Source organism: Lontra canadensis, unplaced genomic scaffold (genome assembly GCF_010015895.1).
Source record: "Lontra canadensis isolate GAN:19392208 unplaced genomic scaffold, GSC_riverotter_1.0 scaffold24, whole genome shotgun sequence".
In the NCBI taxonomy this organism is placed as follows: Eukaryota; Metazoa; Chordata; class Mammalia; order Carnivora; family Mustelidae; genus Lontra; species Lontra canadensis.
In genome coordinates this window covers 20,627,987-20,646,696 of record NW_022631018.1, presented here as the reverse complement: position 1 = coordinate 20,646,696, position 18,710 = coordinate 20,627,987, and the positions used below count along the sequence as shown (strand labels likewise).

Here is an 18,710-nt window from a genome sequence, read left to right as displayed (position 1 = left end):
ACAAATGTGTAATATAAAATTACAAACACGAAAGTGTTACTTTGGAAAAATAAGCCATAAGTCTAAGTATGATTGGTTGTTTAAAATGTCTTCCAGTAATAATGCCTGTTATTTATTCATTTATTTTGTCAAACAGATCATCAGTAGTGACACCAAAGATTTCAGTGAGGTTTATAAAAGAATAATTTTAAGACTAGGGAAATTTTCTCTACCTTTTATCTGCAAATTAGGAAAACACTTTCATTGTTCAGTTGGTGACTTTATTTATTAGCAAAAGCTTTCCTCAAACTAAATCTCACTTCACTGTATATTTTTCTCAGTTAGGATTTTGTTTGTGTGCATATGACAAAAACTTAGAACAGAAGATTAGTATATATGTGTTTATGAATACAGTCCCGGGATACACTGAGCAAGGCTGCTAAGTCAGTTCTGTGACCATCAAAGCCCTCACTCAGCACAGGGCTTCCACCTCATTGTCCAGTCTGCAATTATCATGCCGACAGCAGGAAACAGGAAAAAAAGACAAAGAGAGTCTCTAAATTTACAGATGGCTCCAAGAATCTGTACATGGACCATGATAAAGGAGGCTGGGAAATGTAGTCCTTATTCCAAGCAGCCATGTGCTTAGCTAAAATTTGGAAGTTCTATTATTACAGGAGAAAATGCCATAGCATTTAATACATTAAAGGAAAGAAAAGTATATAAATGAAATATTTAAAGTATGTTAAAGAATATCAAGTCTATAAAAAACTGAGGGAGAATGGCCAACCCGAAGGAAATGCTTAGTTTACATCTTGGGAAGTGCCGTCAGCTGTTTCTAGGAGGAGCCTCTGAATACCTCCAAAGCACTTCTCAGAGAGAAACTCCACTGCCCTCCTCAGCTCCCCCGTTTCCCCACCCTGCCCAACCCGCATTACGCATTACGCATTCCAGGTCGGAGGAGTTCAATGAGAAAGAGAAGAAGCAGACCTTACCGCCTCTTGGAGGTGGCCAGACCAACACCAGCCGTGGTCTGGGGAGAACAGAGCTGTGATTATGACTGAAATAAGTTATTACGTGAAATCGGGCAGTTTTAACTACTAAGCTGTGATAGGAAAGAGATTATATAAGAGATCAGAAATGTCACAGTGCAGCTTTATTCAAAAGCAGAGAAAGAGCTTTTCTTTTGAATAGTGTTTGGAGGAACGATGAGAATAAAAGAGAAGATCATCTGCGATTATATATCCCATGAGCATTGCTTGTATAAAGCTACAGTTACAATAACTATCTCACGGGATTTTTCAGGAATATCATGTAAGACAGGAATATAAGAAAGTTGCAGAGACCAGGGCTTAGAGAGGCGCTAAACACACAGTTTTCTTCCCTCGATTCCTACGATTCCTTCCACAAACATGCATTGAATCCGTACTGCTTGCCAGTTATGGTTTTCAGAATAAAGACGTCGGAGGGGAAAAAAATCAAAGCAAACAGTAGAAGTGGATTTGAAAAAGAAAAATCTTTATCTCATGTCTCTTGTCTAAAGAGAATTTGATGGATCTGCCTCATACCACCTGGGGGCAGCTGTTGAAATTTTAGACACAATTCCCAGGAGGAACTCCAGCACTTGAAGCTTGGAATTTTAACCTCGGTTTATTAACAGTCATCATATAATATAATTGTTGAGTTGCGAGCCCGTGGAGTTATTTTTCTGCTAACAGGTTACACCAACCCAAATGAGTCCGCACACAGATATGAAAGAGAGGGTCTAAAACCATTTGGGTGTACTGGGCTGAAAAGCGGCCTCTTTCCATTTTCTCACTTAAAAGTATAATTTGTTTTCTCCACTAACAAGGTGAGTCTCACTGGCCTCTTGCTGGTGCAGCTATAATCGCTCGTGGCTACAAATTTTATCTTTGGTGACACCTAGTGGCTCCATCGTGTAATGAGAACATTTCCACTTTTCTCTGAATTCCCAGGCCTGAAGGAGATAGGCTTGTGGTTGGCTTTTCACCTTTAACCTCATCAAATAATCATGGAAGAAAATCGTCTTTGAATCATGGAAATTCAGATTCTTCCACTTCCTACTTGTAAAACAGGTGATATTTGTGCTCCCACATCATTGATCGAATGTCAGAAATCTCTGGAAGAGAGATGCTGTGTTCTTTCAAGAGGTTGTAATTGTCAATCTGCTCCCTTTCCTACCTTTGATAGTTATGAAGGGGTTACAGATTAACACTATGGGGAAAAGAGAAGCAACGCCAAAAGTTTCTTCTCCTGGGCTGGAGCAGAGACAGGCTATGGAGATTTTTAGAAAGAAAGAAATCCAACAATTCACATTTTTCTGTCTGGCTTGAACTTATAATTATTTAAAAGAAAAATGAAAAACAGAATTTGGCATTCCAGATTTGAAAGCCATTTCAAAATCATTTTATTACAGACACAATTGTGGTTCAACAGTTATTTATCTTACTGTTGTCTTTTGTTTTCTCTAAACCCATAGATTACAAAAAAATAGAGTTAAATGAATTCCCGGACAACAGAAGAATCCAATCCATTATGACTTTTTCTTTCTTCCTAACTTTTACATAGAAAAAAAGCACAAAAAATAATACAGCGTACACTCACATGTCTTCTTTAATAAAATAAAGAAAATATTATGGAAAAAGTTGGTCTTATTTTTTTTCTTCATTCCAATCCTGTTCCCCATCACTATCATGCATATGGTATTTATCCTCCCAGCCAATGTTTTGTAGGAACAATTTGCTCTCAATATATGCACCCATCAAAAATATTATTCAGTGTGTGTTTTAATTATATAAATATTGTACTGTAGGTATCATTCTTCACTTTGCTTTTTATAACTATTCATGTATGGATACATAATCTTAGTTACATTATTTTAACTGCTGAACACCATTGTATGAAGAGATCGCAATTTATTTGTCTATTCTCTTTACTGCAAGAAATCTTTTCCAACTTTTTTTCCTATTGAAAATAAGGCAGTGCAAGTACTTTTATAAGGGTGGATGAAGGACTTCTAAAACTCGGTTCCTCCATAAAAGCAACAAGAACACAGGCAAAATTGTCAAAATCAACTTTTTTTCCAGAATTTGGGGAACTGTCAAAGGCTTGCAATCATCTAAGGAGTGTTTATTAAAAAAAAAAAAAAAAGGCTGAAAATCAACCTCAAAACCACAGTAGCTATGAAAATCAGCAACCTAGACTCACTAGCAATGGAGGCATAGGTTTATAGCTTCCCCCAAATCCTCCAAGGAGCCATCACTCTTTGCCTTGTTTGTTATCCCCCTAAAAATACCATTCACAGGGCTCGTCTTTACCTGACTCAAGCTCCTTCAGTGTGAATGGCTATATTTATATGAGTAAATACCTATGTTAAAGCAAAGGGATATCAAATCAACAACTTAACTTTGTACCTTAAAAACCAGAGTAAGAAAAAAGTAAACTAATCCAAAACTAGCAGAAAGAAAAAAACAATAAAGCTTAGGCTGAACATGAATGAAAAAGAGTTGGTGGGGGGGGGGGGGGGGGAAACTAATTGAAACCAAAACTTTGTTATTTGAAAAGATAGCAGCTGATAAATTGATAATTGATTATCAATTGATAAACCTTTTGCTATATTGCCCAAGACAAAAGGAAGAAACTCAGATTACTAAAATAAATGGTGAGAGGACATTACTACTAACCTTACAGAAATTGAAAGGATTATAAGGGCATATGCTGAACAGTTGTGTGACAACAAATTATGAACATAGATGAAAGGGACAGATTTCTAGAGAGATACATATTATCAAAACTTCTCAAAAAGTAGAAAATAATTGAATAGAATTTTAACAAGAGACTAAATTAGTAATCAAAACCCTCCTACCAAAAAAAAAAACCCTCAGGACCAGGTGGCTTTACTGGTGAACTCTACCAAGTATTTAAAGATAAATCAGTGTCAATTCTTTATAAACCCTTCTCAAAAAAAAAAAAAAAAAAAAAAAAAAGGACTCAACATTAATCAATTCATTCTATGAGCCCAGCATTACTTTGACACCAAAACCAGGCAAAGGCATCTCAATAAAACTATAGATCAATAACTTTTATGAATAGAGATATAAAAATTCCTCAACAAAAAAGTAGCAATCTAGCAGTAGCTAGTAGAATCTAGCAGCATAGAAAAAGGATTATATTCCACGATCAAGCAGAACTTATTTTGTAAAGACAATATTGATTTGTCATCCAAAAATCAAGGCAAAATGCCATGTTAATATAATAAAAAACAATAACCTTATGAGCACCTCAATCAACACAAAAAAACATTTGACAAAACTTAACACCACTTCATGCGTGTTAAAAACACTGAACAACTAAGAATAAAAGGGAACTTCCTCGACCTAATAAAACGAATCTAGGAAAACCCACAGCTGATACCATACTTAGTGGTAAAAGATTGAAATCCTTCACGACTTCCATCCACATCTACAAGGTCAACATGGTATGGGAGCTTCTCACCAAGATAATTAGGCAAGAAAAGAAAAGCATTCAAAGTGGAAAGAAAGAAGCAAAACTATTCCCACTTGCAGATAAAAAAGATCTTGTATATAAAAATCACTTATATTTTTACACATTAGCAGTGAACAATCCAAAAATAAAACGAAGACAAGTCAATTTCAGAATCACATTAAAAAGAATAAACATTTAGGTGTGAATTTAATGGGAGAAATACAAGACTTGTAGACTGAAAACCACAAAACAATGGGAGATAAATAAATGGAAAGACATCCCCTGTTCATGTACCAAACGTAATATCATTAAGATGGCAACATTCCCCAACTTGAGGTAATCCTTACCAAAATCCCCACTGTATTCACTGTAGGAACTGACAAGTTGATCCTGAAATACATACAGAAATGGAAGGGACCCAGCATGCTCAAGACAATCTTGAAAAAAGAGGTGAAAGTTGGAGGACTCAGAGTGAGTGATGTTAAAGCTTACTAAAAAGCCATAGTTGGGGCACCTGGGTGGCTCAGTGGGTTAAGCATCTGCCTTTGGCTCAGGTCATGACCCCAGGGTCTCAGTTAGGATTTTGTTTGTGTGCATATGACAAAAACTTAGAACAGGACCAGGAAGCCTGCTTCTCCCTCTCCCACTCCCCATGCTTGTGTTCCCTCTCTCGCTGTGTCTCTTTCTGTCAAATAAATAAATAAAATCTTTAAATAAATTAATTAATTGATAATAAAATTAAATAAAAACTACGGTAATCAAGATAGTGTAATACTGACATAGGATAGACATATAGATCAGTGGGATAGAACTGTATCCAGAAATGAACCCTTACCATTTTAGTCAATTTATTTTCAATAACAATGTCAAGACCATTCAATAGGGGAAAAAATGGTCTTTTTAAGAAATGGTAGCAATAAATAGATATACAAAAGAATGAAGTTAAGCTCCTATTTTTACATCATATACTAAAATTAACTCAAAACTCAGAAAGAACCTAAATATAAGACCTAAATCATAAAACTCTTAGAAGAAAACATAGGTTTAAACTTAGTGAAGTTGGTTTAAGCAAGTTTTTCTGAGATGAGACATCAAAAACACAATCAACAAGAGAAAATAGATAAATTGGAATTTATCAAAATTAGAAACTGTTTTGCTTCAAAGGCTACTATCAAGAATTCAAAGAATGGGGTGCCTAGGTGGCTCAGTCATTAAGCAGCATCTGCCTTCAGCTCAGGTCATGATCCCTGAGTCCCAGGACCTAACCCTGCATCAGGCTCCCTGCTCAGCAGGAAGCCTGCTTCTCCCTCTCCCACTCCCCCTGGTTGTGTTCCCTCTCTCGCTGTCTCTCTCTCTCTGTGTCAAATAAATAAATCAAATCTTTTAAAGAAAAAAGAATTCACAGAATGGGAGAAAATATTTGCAAATCATGTATCTGGTAAGTGTCTAGTACCCAGAGTACATAAAAAAAGCACTTATAACTCAACAATAAAAAGGTAAGTAACTCAATTTAAAAATAAGCAGAGGTCATAAGTAGACTTATCTCCAAAGAAGACACACAAATGGCTAATTAGTAGAAAAAAAACCATGCCAACCATCATCTGTTGTTAGGGAGATACGAATCAAAATTCCAACAAGATACCACTTCACACCCACTGGGAAGGCTATAATAATAGTAATAAAAATGACAATATCAGTTGTTCGCAAGCATATGAGGAAACTGGAGCCCTCAGACATTCTGATGAGATTCTGAAATGGTGAAGCCATCTTGGAAAGCATTTTGTAGTTCTTCAAAACATTAAAAATAAAGTTACCATATGAACCAGCAACTCTTCTTCTCAGAAAAGAAATAAAAAATGCTCATCCAAAACTTTGTACATAAATGTTCATAACAGTGTTAGTCATCATAGCCACAAAGGACAAAAGAACCCAAGTGTACAGTAACCGATAAATGGATAAGCAAAGTGTGGCAGATCCATGCCATGGAATTGTAGCCAAACGAAGGAAGGCAGCGCCGACACATGCTGCAACATGGATGTATTTCGAAACCACTGTGCTGAGTGAAGGCAGCCACAAAAGGCTATATGCTATGTAATTCCATTTACACGAAGTGTCCAGAATGGGCAAATCCATGGAGACAAAAAATAGATTGGTGACTGGCAGATGCTGGAGGAAGGAGACAATGAATAATTGCCAGTGGGCACAGGGTTTCACTTGGGAGTGATGAAAATATTCTAAAATTAGATAGTTTGGATGGTTGCTCGACTCTATTTAAAACATATTTTAAAACTATTAAATTGCACACTTTTAAAAATGAATTTTATGGAATATGAATTATATCTTACATTTTATTTTTACTTGTTTGTTGTGAAATAGTATTTCATTGGTTTGCATTTTGAGGACTTCAGGCAGCTTAAGCATCTCTTAATATTTATTGATCAGTTTTCCCTTTCTGTGAACTTTTATTCATACTCACTGCCCACCTTCTATTGGGCTGGCGGTTTGCAAAACTACCTTTCAGTGCCGGTAATGAATGAACCAGAAGCTTCCCTCTTCAAGCAACAGGTGAGCATTAACAGCCACTTGGGCATGTCAGTACTTTCTAGGCAGGAACCATACCCATTCCAGAATGGAACCTCTGAAATCTATAGTTACCATGACAAATGACAACATCTCAAAAGATTCCTTCAGTCGCTAGAGTATTTTACCTTTGACTAAGAGATAAAACACTTGAGTTTCTCTTCACTACTGTGCCTTACTGACAATTACAGAAGTTACACACAAGTAAGTACTTTTTCTCCTACTAATCCTCTACGCATTCAAAGCTTGTCTTCTTTCTTTTTTTTTAAATATATATTTTTAAAAGATTTTATGTATTCATTTGGAAGAGAGAGAAAGAGCATGAGGAGGGGAGGGTCAGAGGGAGTAGACTCCACACAGAACAGAGAGCCTGATGCGGGACTGGATCCCAGGACTCTAGGACTATGTATAACCTTAGCTGAAGGCAGTTGGCTAACCAACTGAGCCACCCAGGCACCCAAAGCCTGTCTTCTTTCTAACATGACTCCTTTTCTTAGTTTTTGTTGTTAAAAGAAAGAATTGTGGGCATATTAGACTTTACCTCACCATACACCGTCTTCTAAAGTTCTTACCAAATTTGCCAATTGGAAGACTTCATCTTTGTTAACTGACTTCCCAATTTCATGTCTATCATCTTTTCCACCATCTGCCCACACTTTCTCCTGCTTTGCAGGCATTTGAGCACCTACATTACCTCATGGCCATCTAAACCACCTATCAGTTGACACTCACCAAAGTCTGGTCCCACCCCAAGCACTCAAAGTGTAAAATTAAACTCTCCTCCAGAAAACACTTCACTTTCTTCAATGAAGCTGGATTTCAAGGGGTCAGGAAACAAATCCATCAGGTAGTAAAAAGCCCATGGGGCTAAATAGTTTTGGCATAAAAAAAAATTGCTAATCACAATTTATTTAGTAAAATAAACCCTATACACACAGAAACAGAAAAACAAAATTTGTATCAAGGTGACAATTCTGGATCTGTCCTAAAATTTATTCATGTATGCATTTAATCCTGTGAGAATTTTAAAGAACAAATTTTTGCTAAAGCAAAGCCTTTGGTAGGGTAGACTAGCAGTATCCACTTAGTAAAATATGAAACGTTTGAAACATTTGAAAATACTCCATTAATGAACTAAATGAAAAAAGAACTAAATTGTGAGTCCATACATCATCTCTGGAATGAAGCTTTTGTTCACATATTTGGATCCAGAAATACCTCCCTGGCAACAAATACTCTTTGGTTCTAGTTTTGAACCCATGATCAGCTGGCGTGGCTGGATGAGTCACAAAGATAAGCCATTGTTGCAGATGGGTCAGGATGGATGGGAAAAATTCTGTAGCTTCGAAGTCACCAGGATCAAATAATGGAGAAGAATAAGGCTTCTAAAAGAGCAGTTCACACACCAATTCTAGGTCAGGAAGGGAATTCCTCCATGTGAAAGGCCAGCAAACATTCATTCTGAGGACAGCTCATCTCGTTCAATACTGAGTAATAATTAAAGAGGAATCAATAGAGGATGTAAACAAAGATTTCACAAGAAAAAAGAACAGAAAGGTAATATAAAAACAAATTACAGGGACGCCTGGGTGGCTCAGTTGGTTAAGCGGCTGCCTTCGGCTCAGGTCATGATCCCAGCGTCCTGGGATCGAGTCCCACATCGGGCTCCTTGCTCCACGGGGAGCCTGCTTCTCCCTCTGCCTCTGCCTGCCTCTCTGTCTGCCTGTGCTCGCTCACCCTCTCTCCCTCTGTCTCTGACAAATAAATAAATAAAAAATCTTTAAAAAAAAAAAAACAAAAAAACAAAAAAACAAATTACAATTACATAATTTTAAAAACTATTTTCACAGAACAGATGAAAAAGACTTTATAATTTAGTGAAACAATTTTATCTAGATAATATGATCTCAAAATAGAGATATAAGAATTTAGGAGAAAAGAGTGGATGGGAAAAAATATTCTACAAAACCAAAGGGCCTTTCAGAAATGGTACAAAGAAAATAAACACTGCTTAAAACATGATAAGGAGCATTAAGGATAAGAACGTGTCAACTAGAAAGACTTTTTAAAAGAGATCAAATATAAGACAATTGACATCACCAAGGAAGAGAACCAAAATGGCAGAAGAGAAGAAAATATTTCAATAAAAATTTTAATAAAACTTTCCATGATTAGACAGATTGAAAAGTAGATTATGTCCCCAGAAAAATTAACTCAAGACAATCAATGGTGAGTTATATCCCAGTAAAGTTACTGATTTTCAAAGACAAAGAATTAGAAATCCAGGAAAAGGAAAAATGTTCCATTAACCTATTCAAGAGAAGAAAAAACTCAGCTTTGTCTTTCCACAGCAATGTTAGAGGACAATGGAGCTATGCTTCCAAAATCCTTGAGGAAAACATTGTGGCCTGAGAATGTTATGTACAGCCAGAGTTTAATTTGGAGTGAATGTAACAAACTTTTTTTTTAACATGAAAGAACTTAAGGAATGTGATTTCCTTCTTCAATAGACCAACAGAAAATGAACTTTAACCCAATTAGATATGAATGGACAAGATATGGCAGTATACAGTGAATTTAGCTTGATACAGAACTAAGACATAAAGGAAAGTGAAGGTTATTATGATTATTATTTCAGAACTGAATGGAAATATTATAAACTTTGAAAATACAGAAATGATAAAATTAACACATAAAAACTGGAAAATAACAGGGAAGGTAATATCAGGACATTGATGTCATCAGTATTAAAACTTAGGGGTTAATAAGTAATCGAATACAGTAAACCCTTGACAACACAGTGGTTAGGGGTACCAAAATCCGTGTGGTCAAAAACCTGCAGATAACTATTGAGTCCCCCAAACCTAACTTCTAATAGCGTACTCTCGAGCAGAAGCCTTACTGACTCCGTCAATTGACATATATTTTGTGTATTATATGTATTACATTTTATATTCTTACAATAAAGTAAGCTAGAGAAAAGAAAACATTATTAAGAACAACGTAAGGAAGAGAAAGTGCACTAACTACTCTATGGTATTCACTGAAAAAAATTCATGTGTAAGTGGGCCCACACAGTTCAAACCCATATTGTTCAAGGGTCAACTGTAATACAAACAGAAAGGCATAAAGTTTCATCAAGTAATCAATTAAAATTATATGGGGAATGACGGAGGGAAGGAAATAAAAACTCATCTTTGATTTCAAAAATTTCATCTTTGGTCACAGTTGGGAATCAAAAGATTCACTCTAAAGTTTTGAAAAATAAATATGTTACAAAAAGTCTTCTTAAACAAAACAACAAAAGTAAAATCCATATATGTTATGTAAATAAATCAAAACTCACCTATAAGAAAAAAATAATCTGGATGAATTACAAATAATACCCCCAAAATATGCTAAATATTGGGACATTTATAAAACAAAATTTCTCAAAAAGTTTGTAAATAAAAAGATGGGACAAAAGCATTCCAGGAAAGTGTAAAGAGGCAATCATGAAAACAATTTAGGACTTGAGATCTTAATCTAGATAGCCTTGAATCCCACACTTTGAAATAAACTTTAAAGCATTAAATGTGATTATTTTAAAGCAGTACATAATGGAAAAATTTACAAACCATAATGAAGATAAAATAATTACAAAAATCTACATAGGAAGAATTGTACATGCCCCAATATTCTTGTCTATCAGTATCTGTGCCTTGAATAACTCCCTCCCCTTGATGCTGTAAAGGTAAGGGAAGATAGGGGCTGTGGCTCTGGCTGTGATGGGATATCACTAGTGAAAGTTATTAGGCAACTGACTTTGAGTTAATAAAATGTGTATTACCCAAGCAGGCCTGACACAAGTCTAGGTCTAAAGGTGGGAGATGAAAGCCAAATGTTGGAGCGTAAGAAGGCGCTGTCCATGTGTCAGGGGATGGCTTCTAGTTGCTGAAAGATGCACTCAGACATAGCCAGCAAGAGTGGCCCTGTTTCACAGTCTCAAGGAACTGATTTCTGCCAACCCAAAGGCTTGGAGAGGATCCTAAGTCTCAAATGAGATACCATTCCCTGCCAACACTTTTGATTCCAGCCACGAGAGATCTTACCCAGAGCCTAATCCTCTGACCTACAGAAACCGTCAGAAAATAAATGGGTGTTTTTTTAAGCCATTAAGCTTGTAGCAATTTGTTACACAGCAATGGAAAATTATTCCATGTGACATAGTAGCATCAAAATGGTAAAGTAAAACAAACTATAAGAAAGTTACTGGCTTAGGTACTAATATAAAACATTCTTTTGCAGTATTAGTAGTAGAAGACTTTAATTCACCTTTGTCAGCATGACATCAAAGAATCGGAAATCAAGTAAGAATTTGAGACACAGCAAAGACAAAGGTAAGTGTGTATGTGAGTGTATGTTGTGTGAGAAAGATCTTATATCAATCTTGAATCATAAAAACAGAGAATCTATCTTTTCTCTAATGCCCACAAAAGGGTCTAGCCACAAAAGATAATCGTGTCAGGTTAGAAATTTGTGTATCAGTTCCAAAATGTAGAAATAGCAAAAATACTCTCTGATCACAAAGCAAGACATTACAAAGTAAGACTGAACTTATGAAACAAACCAAAAAACAACCTACCACGTGCCGTCTAAACCACTCTATTTTAAACAACTCTTGGGTCAAAGACGAAATTAATACTGAAATTACAGAGTACTGGTAATACAACATCACAGGATCTAGAGCGTGCAAATGCAGCCAAAACGGTGCCCAGGAAAAACCCCATAACCTTGGGGGGAGGAGCAAGATGGCGAAGGAGCAGGCGACGCGCTCCTGGTCGGGTCCCAGGAGTTCAGCTAGATAGTTACCAAACCATCCTGAACACCTACCAACTCAACAGCAGCATTCTAGGAACAGAAAAACGACCACTTTCTGGAAGGTAGGATGTGCGGAGAAGTGAAGCTGTCGCGGTATATGTACGGGAAGACAGACGGTGTCGGAGGGAGCCTCCGTCAGCCGCTTACCCGCAGGTGAGAGAGCAGCGGGGCCGAAAGCCCAACGATCAGAAGTCTGCGCCGCGATGGGACGTCGCTCCAGAGGATAAGCGGGGAGTGGAACCCTCCCGGGGACCGTGTGGTCTCAGGTGCCTCAGGGTCACAGGAAGACGGGGGTGTCTGAGTGCGGCAGAGCTCCCGGGTGTCGGAGCAGGGAAGCCGGGGCAGAGACGGAACCGAGGAGCGAGCTCTCAGCTGGGGTTGCCATAAACCGCGGTCCGTGGCACCGTCCACAAGTGGCAGGTCCGGGGAGACTCCCCCTTCCTTCTCTGGGAGGAGCAGCGTGGCTGCGCGGCAGGAATCCGCTGGGTTCGGAGACTCGGAATGGGGCGGTGCACCAGGGACAGAAACGCTTGTCACAGGCCGGGGGAGCTCGGAGCGCGGCCGGAGACCGGGAGACGGGAGGGACTGACGGCTTTTCTCCGAGGTCACACTGAGGAGCGGGGCCCCAGCTCTCCGCTCCTCTAGCCTGAGACTGAGCGGCCGCCATCTTCATTCCCGGCCTCCACAGCGGTACGGAAAGCGCTCAGGGAACAAAAGCTCCGAGCCTCGAGCAGATCGCTTAGCCCAGCCCCTGGCAAGGGCACTGCGGTTCCTCCTCGGGCAAAGACAATTGAGAATCAGGGCAACAGGCCCCTCCTGCAGATCAGCAAGAAGGTCCAGCCAAGACCAAGTCTACTGATGAATGAGAACTGCAGAATACCAACGCTAGGGGAAAACAGCACATAGAATTCATGGCTTTCCCCCCATGATTCTTTAGTCTTTCAAAGTTTAATTTTTAAAATTTTCATTATTTTTTCTTTTTCTATTTTTTAAATTTTTCCTCTTCCCTATTTTAACCTTTTATAACTATTTTATCTTATCAATACGTTTTTAAAAATCATTTTTAATTTTTTCATTTTTGTAGTCATATTCTATCCCTTCATTGTATTTAACCTTATTTTTTGTATACATATAAGTTTTTCTTCCTTTAAAATTTTGGGATACAGTTTCTTCATCCCAAAATATACACTAAACCTAGTGTATGGCTTTGTTCTAGTCTCCTGCCTGGTCACATTCTCTCTCTCTCTTTTTTTTTTTTTTAACTTTTTCTTTCTTTTTTTTTAACCAAATCCTCATCAATTCCTTTTTTAGAATCTTTTTAAATTTTCATCTTTACAGTCATAGTCTATCCCTTCATCATATTTACCCTGATTTCTTTATATCTATAAGTTTTCCTTTCTTTAAAATTTTGGAAGGCAGTATATTCTAACAGACCAAAATACATCCAAAATCAAGTGTGTGGCTCTGTTCTATTCACTAGCCTGACTATATCTATCTATCTATCTATCTATCTATATATATATATTTTTTTTTCCTTTCTTTTCCCCCTGGTTTTGGGTCCCTTCTGATTTGTTTAGTGTATATTTTTCTGGGATTGTTGTTACCCTTTTAGCATCTTGTTCTCTCATTCATCTATTCTTCTCCAGACAAAATAATAAAGAGAAAAAACTCACCTCAAAAAAAAAAAAAAAAAAGAACAAGAGGTGGTATCAATGGCTAGGGACCTAATCAATAGGGACATTAGTAAGATGTTGGAACTAGAGTTCAGAATGATGATTATAAAGATACTAGCTGGGCCTGAAAAAAAGCATACAAGATACTAGAGAATACCTTTCTAGAGAAATAAAAGAACTAAAATCTAACCAAGTTGAAATCAAAAAAGCTACCAATGAGGTGCAATAAAGAATGGAGGCTCTTCCTGCTAGTATAAATGAGGCAGAAGAGAGAATTGGTGATATAGAAAACCAAATGATGGAGAATAAAGAAGCTGAGAAAAAAAGAGATAAATAACAACAGACCACGAGGGGAGAATTCAAGAGATAAGTGATACCATAAGATGAAACAATATTAGAATAATTGGGATCCCAGAAGAAGAAGGGAGCCAGGGCAGAAGGAATATGGGAGCAAATTATAGCAGAGAATTTCCCTAATTTGGTGAAGGGAAAAAGCATCAAAATCCAGGAAGCACAGAGAACCCCCCGCAAAGTCAATAAAAATCGGTCAACACCCCATCATCTAACAGGAAAACTCACAAGTCTCACAGACAAAGAGAAAATCCTGAAAGCAGTCTGGGACAAGAGATCTGTAACATACAATGGTAGAAATATTAGACTGGAAATAGACCTAGCCACAGAGACCTGGCAGGCCAGAAAGGACTGGCATGATATATTCAGAGCACTAAATGAGAAAAATATGCAGCCAAGAATACTATATCCAGCTAGGCTGTCATTGAAAATAGAAGGAGAGATAAAAAGCTTCCAGGACCAACAAAAACTAAAAGAATTTGCAAACACCAAACCAGCCCTACAGGAAATATTGAAGGAGGTCCTCTAAGCAAGGAGAGAGCCTAAAAGTAACAGACCAGAAAGGAACAGAGACAAAATAGAGTAACAGTCACCTTACAGGCAAGACAATGGCACTAAATTCATATCTTTCAATAGTTAGCCTGAATGTAAATGGGCTAAATGCCCCCAATCAAAAGACACAGGGTATCAGAATGGATTAATAAAACCAAGACCAGGGCGCCTGGCGGGCCCAGTTGGTTAAAGCCTCTGCCTTTGGCTCGAGTCATGATCCCAGGGTCCTGGGATCAAGCCCCACATCGGGCTCTCTGCTCTGTGGGAAGCCTGCTTCCTCCTCTCTCTCTGCCTGCCTCTCTGCCTACTTGTGATCTCTGTCAAATAAATAAATAAAATGTTAAAAAAAAAAAACCAACAAGAAGACCCATTGATATGCTATCTGCAAGAAATTCATGTTAAACCCAAAGACACCTCCAGATTTAAAGTGAGGGAGTGGAAAACAATTTACCATGTTAATGGACGTCAAAAGAAAGGTGGGATGGCTTATATCAGACAAATTAGATTTTAAGCCAAAGACTATAATAAGGGGCACCTGGATGGCTCAGTGGGTTAAGCCTCTGCCTTCCACTTGGGTCATGGTCCCGGGGTTCTGGGATCGAGCCCTGCATTGGTCTCTCTGCTCCGTGGGGAGCCTGCTTCCCCCCCTCTCTCTCTGCCTACCTCTCTGCCTACTTGTGGTCTCTCTCTTTCAAATAAATAAATAAATAACTTTTTTTAAAAAAAGACTATAATAAGAGACAAAGAAGGGCACTACACCTTATATATATACTTATATATTTAAAGTGTCTGTCCAAAAAGAAGATCTAACAGTTTTAAATATCTATGCCCCTAACATGGCAGCGGCCAAACCCATAAAATTCCTAGGAATAAATCTAACCAAAGAAGCAAAGAATCTGTACTCAAAAAACTATAGAATACTCACTGAGGAAGACACAAAGAAATGGAAAAACGTTCCACGCTCATGGATTGGAAGAACAAATATTATGAAAATGTCTACGCTACCTAGAGCAATCTACACATTTAATTCAATCCCTATCAAAATACATCAATTTTTTTAAAGAAATGGAACAATTAATCTTAAAATTTGTATGGAACCAGAAAAGATCCCAAATAGCCAGAGGAATGTTGAAAAAGAAAACCAAAGCTGGTGGTATCACAATTCCAGACTTCGAGCTCTATTACAAAGCTGTAGTGATCAAGACAGTATGGTACTGGCACAAAGACAGACACATAGATCAGTGGAACAGAATAGAGAGCCCAGAAATGGACCCTCAACTCTATGGTCAACTAATCTTCAACAAAACAGGAAACAATGTCCAATGGAAAAAAGACAGTCTCTTAAACAAACGGTGTTGGGAAAATTGGACAACCACATGCAGAAGAATGAAATGGACCATCTCCTTACACCACACACAAAAATAGACTCAGAATGGATGAAAGACCTCAATGTGAGACAGAAATCCATCAAAACCCTTGAGGAGAACACAGACAGCAACCTCTTCGACCTCAGCCGCAGCAACTTCTTCCTAGAAACATCCCCAAAGGCAATGGAAGCAAGGGCAAAAATGAACATTTGGGACTTCGTCAAAAGAAACAGTCCACAAAACCAAAAGACAACCAAAAGACTGGGAGAAGATATTTGCAAATGACATATCAGATAATGGGCTAGTATCCAAACTCTATAAAGAACTTATCAAACTCAACACCCAAAGAATAAATAATCCAATCAAGAAATGGGCAGAAGACATGAACAAACATTTCTGCAAAGAAGACATCCAAATGGCCAACAGACACATGAAAAAGTGCTCAACATCACTTGGCAACAGGGAAATACAAATCAAAATCACAAACAAAATACCACCTCACACCAGTCAGAATGGCTAAAATTAACAAATCAGGAAACAACAGGTGTTGGAGAGGATGTGGAGAAAGGGGAACCCTCCTACACTATTGGCTGGAATGCAAGCTGGTGTGGCCACTCTGGAAAACAGCATGGAGTTTCCTCAAAAAGTTCAAAATAGAGCTACCCTACAACCCAGAAATCTCACTACTGGGTATTTACCCTAAAGATAAAAATATAGTGATCCGAAGGGGCACATGCACCTCAATGTTTATAGCAGCAATGTCCATAATAACCAAACTATGGAAAGAGCCCAGATGTCCACCAACAGATGAATGGATAGAGAAGATGTGAGAATATATATATGGATAGATATGTATGTATATATATATATTACAATGGAATGTAATGGAGCCATCAAAAAATGAAATCTTGCTATTTGTCATGAAGTGGATGGAAGTAGATGGTATTACGCTAAACGAAATAAGTCAATCAGAGAAAGACAATTATGGTATGATCTCACTGATTTGAGGAATTTGACAAACAAGACAGAGGATCATAGGGGAAGTGAGGGAAAAATGAAACAAGATGAAACCAGAGAGGGACACAAACCATAAGAGACTCTTAATCTCAAGAAACAAACTGAGGGTTGCTGGAGCAGAGGGATGGGGTGGCTGTGTGATGGACACTGGGGAGGGTGTGTGCTACGGTGAGTGCTATGAATTGTATAAGAGTGATAAATCACAGACCTATATCCTTGAAACAAATAATACATTTTATGTTAATAAAAAAGAGATCCATAAACTTAAATATTTAAACTACGAGAAAGAATGAAAACATTTAATCAAATATCCAGAACAGGAATTTAGAAAAAAATAAACAAAAAATGAATTCAAGGAAGGCAGTAGGAAAGAAGGCATACATAAAGACAAAGCTGAATTTCTGAATTTGATAAGAGGCAATAATGAGACTAATAAAAGGACACTTCACTTCTATTACATTCTTTCTAAAAACCTATATTCCCAGTCTTATCACGGGGAAAACACCAGATAAATGCAAATCAAGGGATAGTCTACAAAATGCCTGACCAGTACTCTTTGAAAAACTGTCAAGGTCATGAACAAGGGAAGATGGTGAAACACTTACAGATTAGGGAAAACTAGGAGACCTGATAGCTGAATGCAGTGTGAGATCCTGGACTGGATCCTGGAACACAAGAAATGGGTGAGATCCAAAGAAAGTCTGTAATTCAGTGAATATAATTGTACTAATATTTCTTAGTTTTGACAAATATGCCAAATCATGTAAGATGTTAACATTAGGGGAAGCTGTGTGAAGGGTAGATGAGATCTCTGTACTAGTTTTGCAAATTTTCTGTAAATCTAAAACTATTCAAAAAAAATTTTTTAAAGAACTTCAGAAGACCTAGAAAATCTAGACAGAGCAATTAAAATGGAAGAAATACAAGTGATTATCAAAGGGCTATCTCCTCAAACAAACAAACAAAAGTATCCCAGGTCCTAAAGTTTGTATAAAAGGATTTTACCAGACACCATAGTAACTGATAACTTCAATATAATCATTCTGATAACAGAGAAATTTAAAAAGCACTCACATTCTTTCCCGTGAAGTAAATAATTCAAAAATAATACAATTTTTCCCCTTACAAGTTTAGTATATTATTTCTATTTTCTAAAAATACTGGATGCTATATCCAGAAATGCCAGATAGTGGCAGAAATCTTTGTTTCATTCCTGACTTCAGTGAGAATGCTTCTACTTATTCCCTTATTACATTGGTCCTAGCTTTTGTGGTTATATATCACATTAAGAAATTAATCACGAGGCACCTGAGCGGCTCAGTGGGTTAAAGCCTCTGCCTTCTGTTCAGGTCATGATCTCAGGGTCCTGGGATTGAGCCCTGCGTCGGGCTCTCTGCTCGGCAGGGAGCCTGCTTCTTCCTCTCTGCTTGCCTCTCTGCCTACTTGTGATCTCCATCTGTCAAATAAATAAATAAAAATCTTCAAAAAAAAAAAAAAGAAAGAAAGAAATTAATCGCATATTTACTCTACTAAGAATTGTTATCAAGAATAGACTTGGGATGCCTGGGTGGCTCATTTGAATGTGTCCAACTCTTGATTTCAGCTCAGGTCTCGATTTCAGTGTTTTGAGATCAAGTCCTACTTTGGGCTCCACACTAGGCATGAGTCCACTTAAGATTATCTCTCTCCCTCTCTCTCTCAAGAAAAAAAAAAAAGAGTAGACATAAAATTTTATCAGATTTTTTTACCTCCACAAAAATTATCATGCTAATCTTCTTCTTTTTAAAGCCATTAATGTTAATAATTGTGTTATAGGTTCTCTTTT

The 18,710-nt window shown here is 37.5% G+C and overlaps 1 protein-coding gene across 1 annotated transcript in view; it reads left to right on the top strand.

Annotated features, from left to right (window-relative positions):
• The first annotated feature begins 7,171 nt into the window (after positions 1–7,171).
• Positions 7,172–18,710, top strand: part of MROH9 (maestro heat like repeat family member 9) — a 93,572-nt gene continuing 82,033 nt past the window's right edge. Inside the window, exons 1-2 of the mRNA XM_032863006.1 lie at positions 7,172–7,269; positions 11,353–11,444. Of these exons, the coding sequence (XP_032718897.1) occupies positions 11,390–11,444 (55 nt within the window). The 5' untranslated portion in view covers positions 7,172–7,269; positions 11,353–11,389. The remainder of the gene's footprint in view (positions 7,270–11,352; positions 11,445–18,710) is intronic.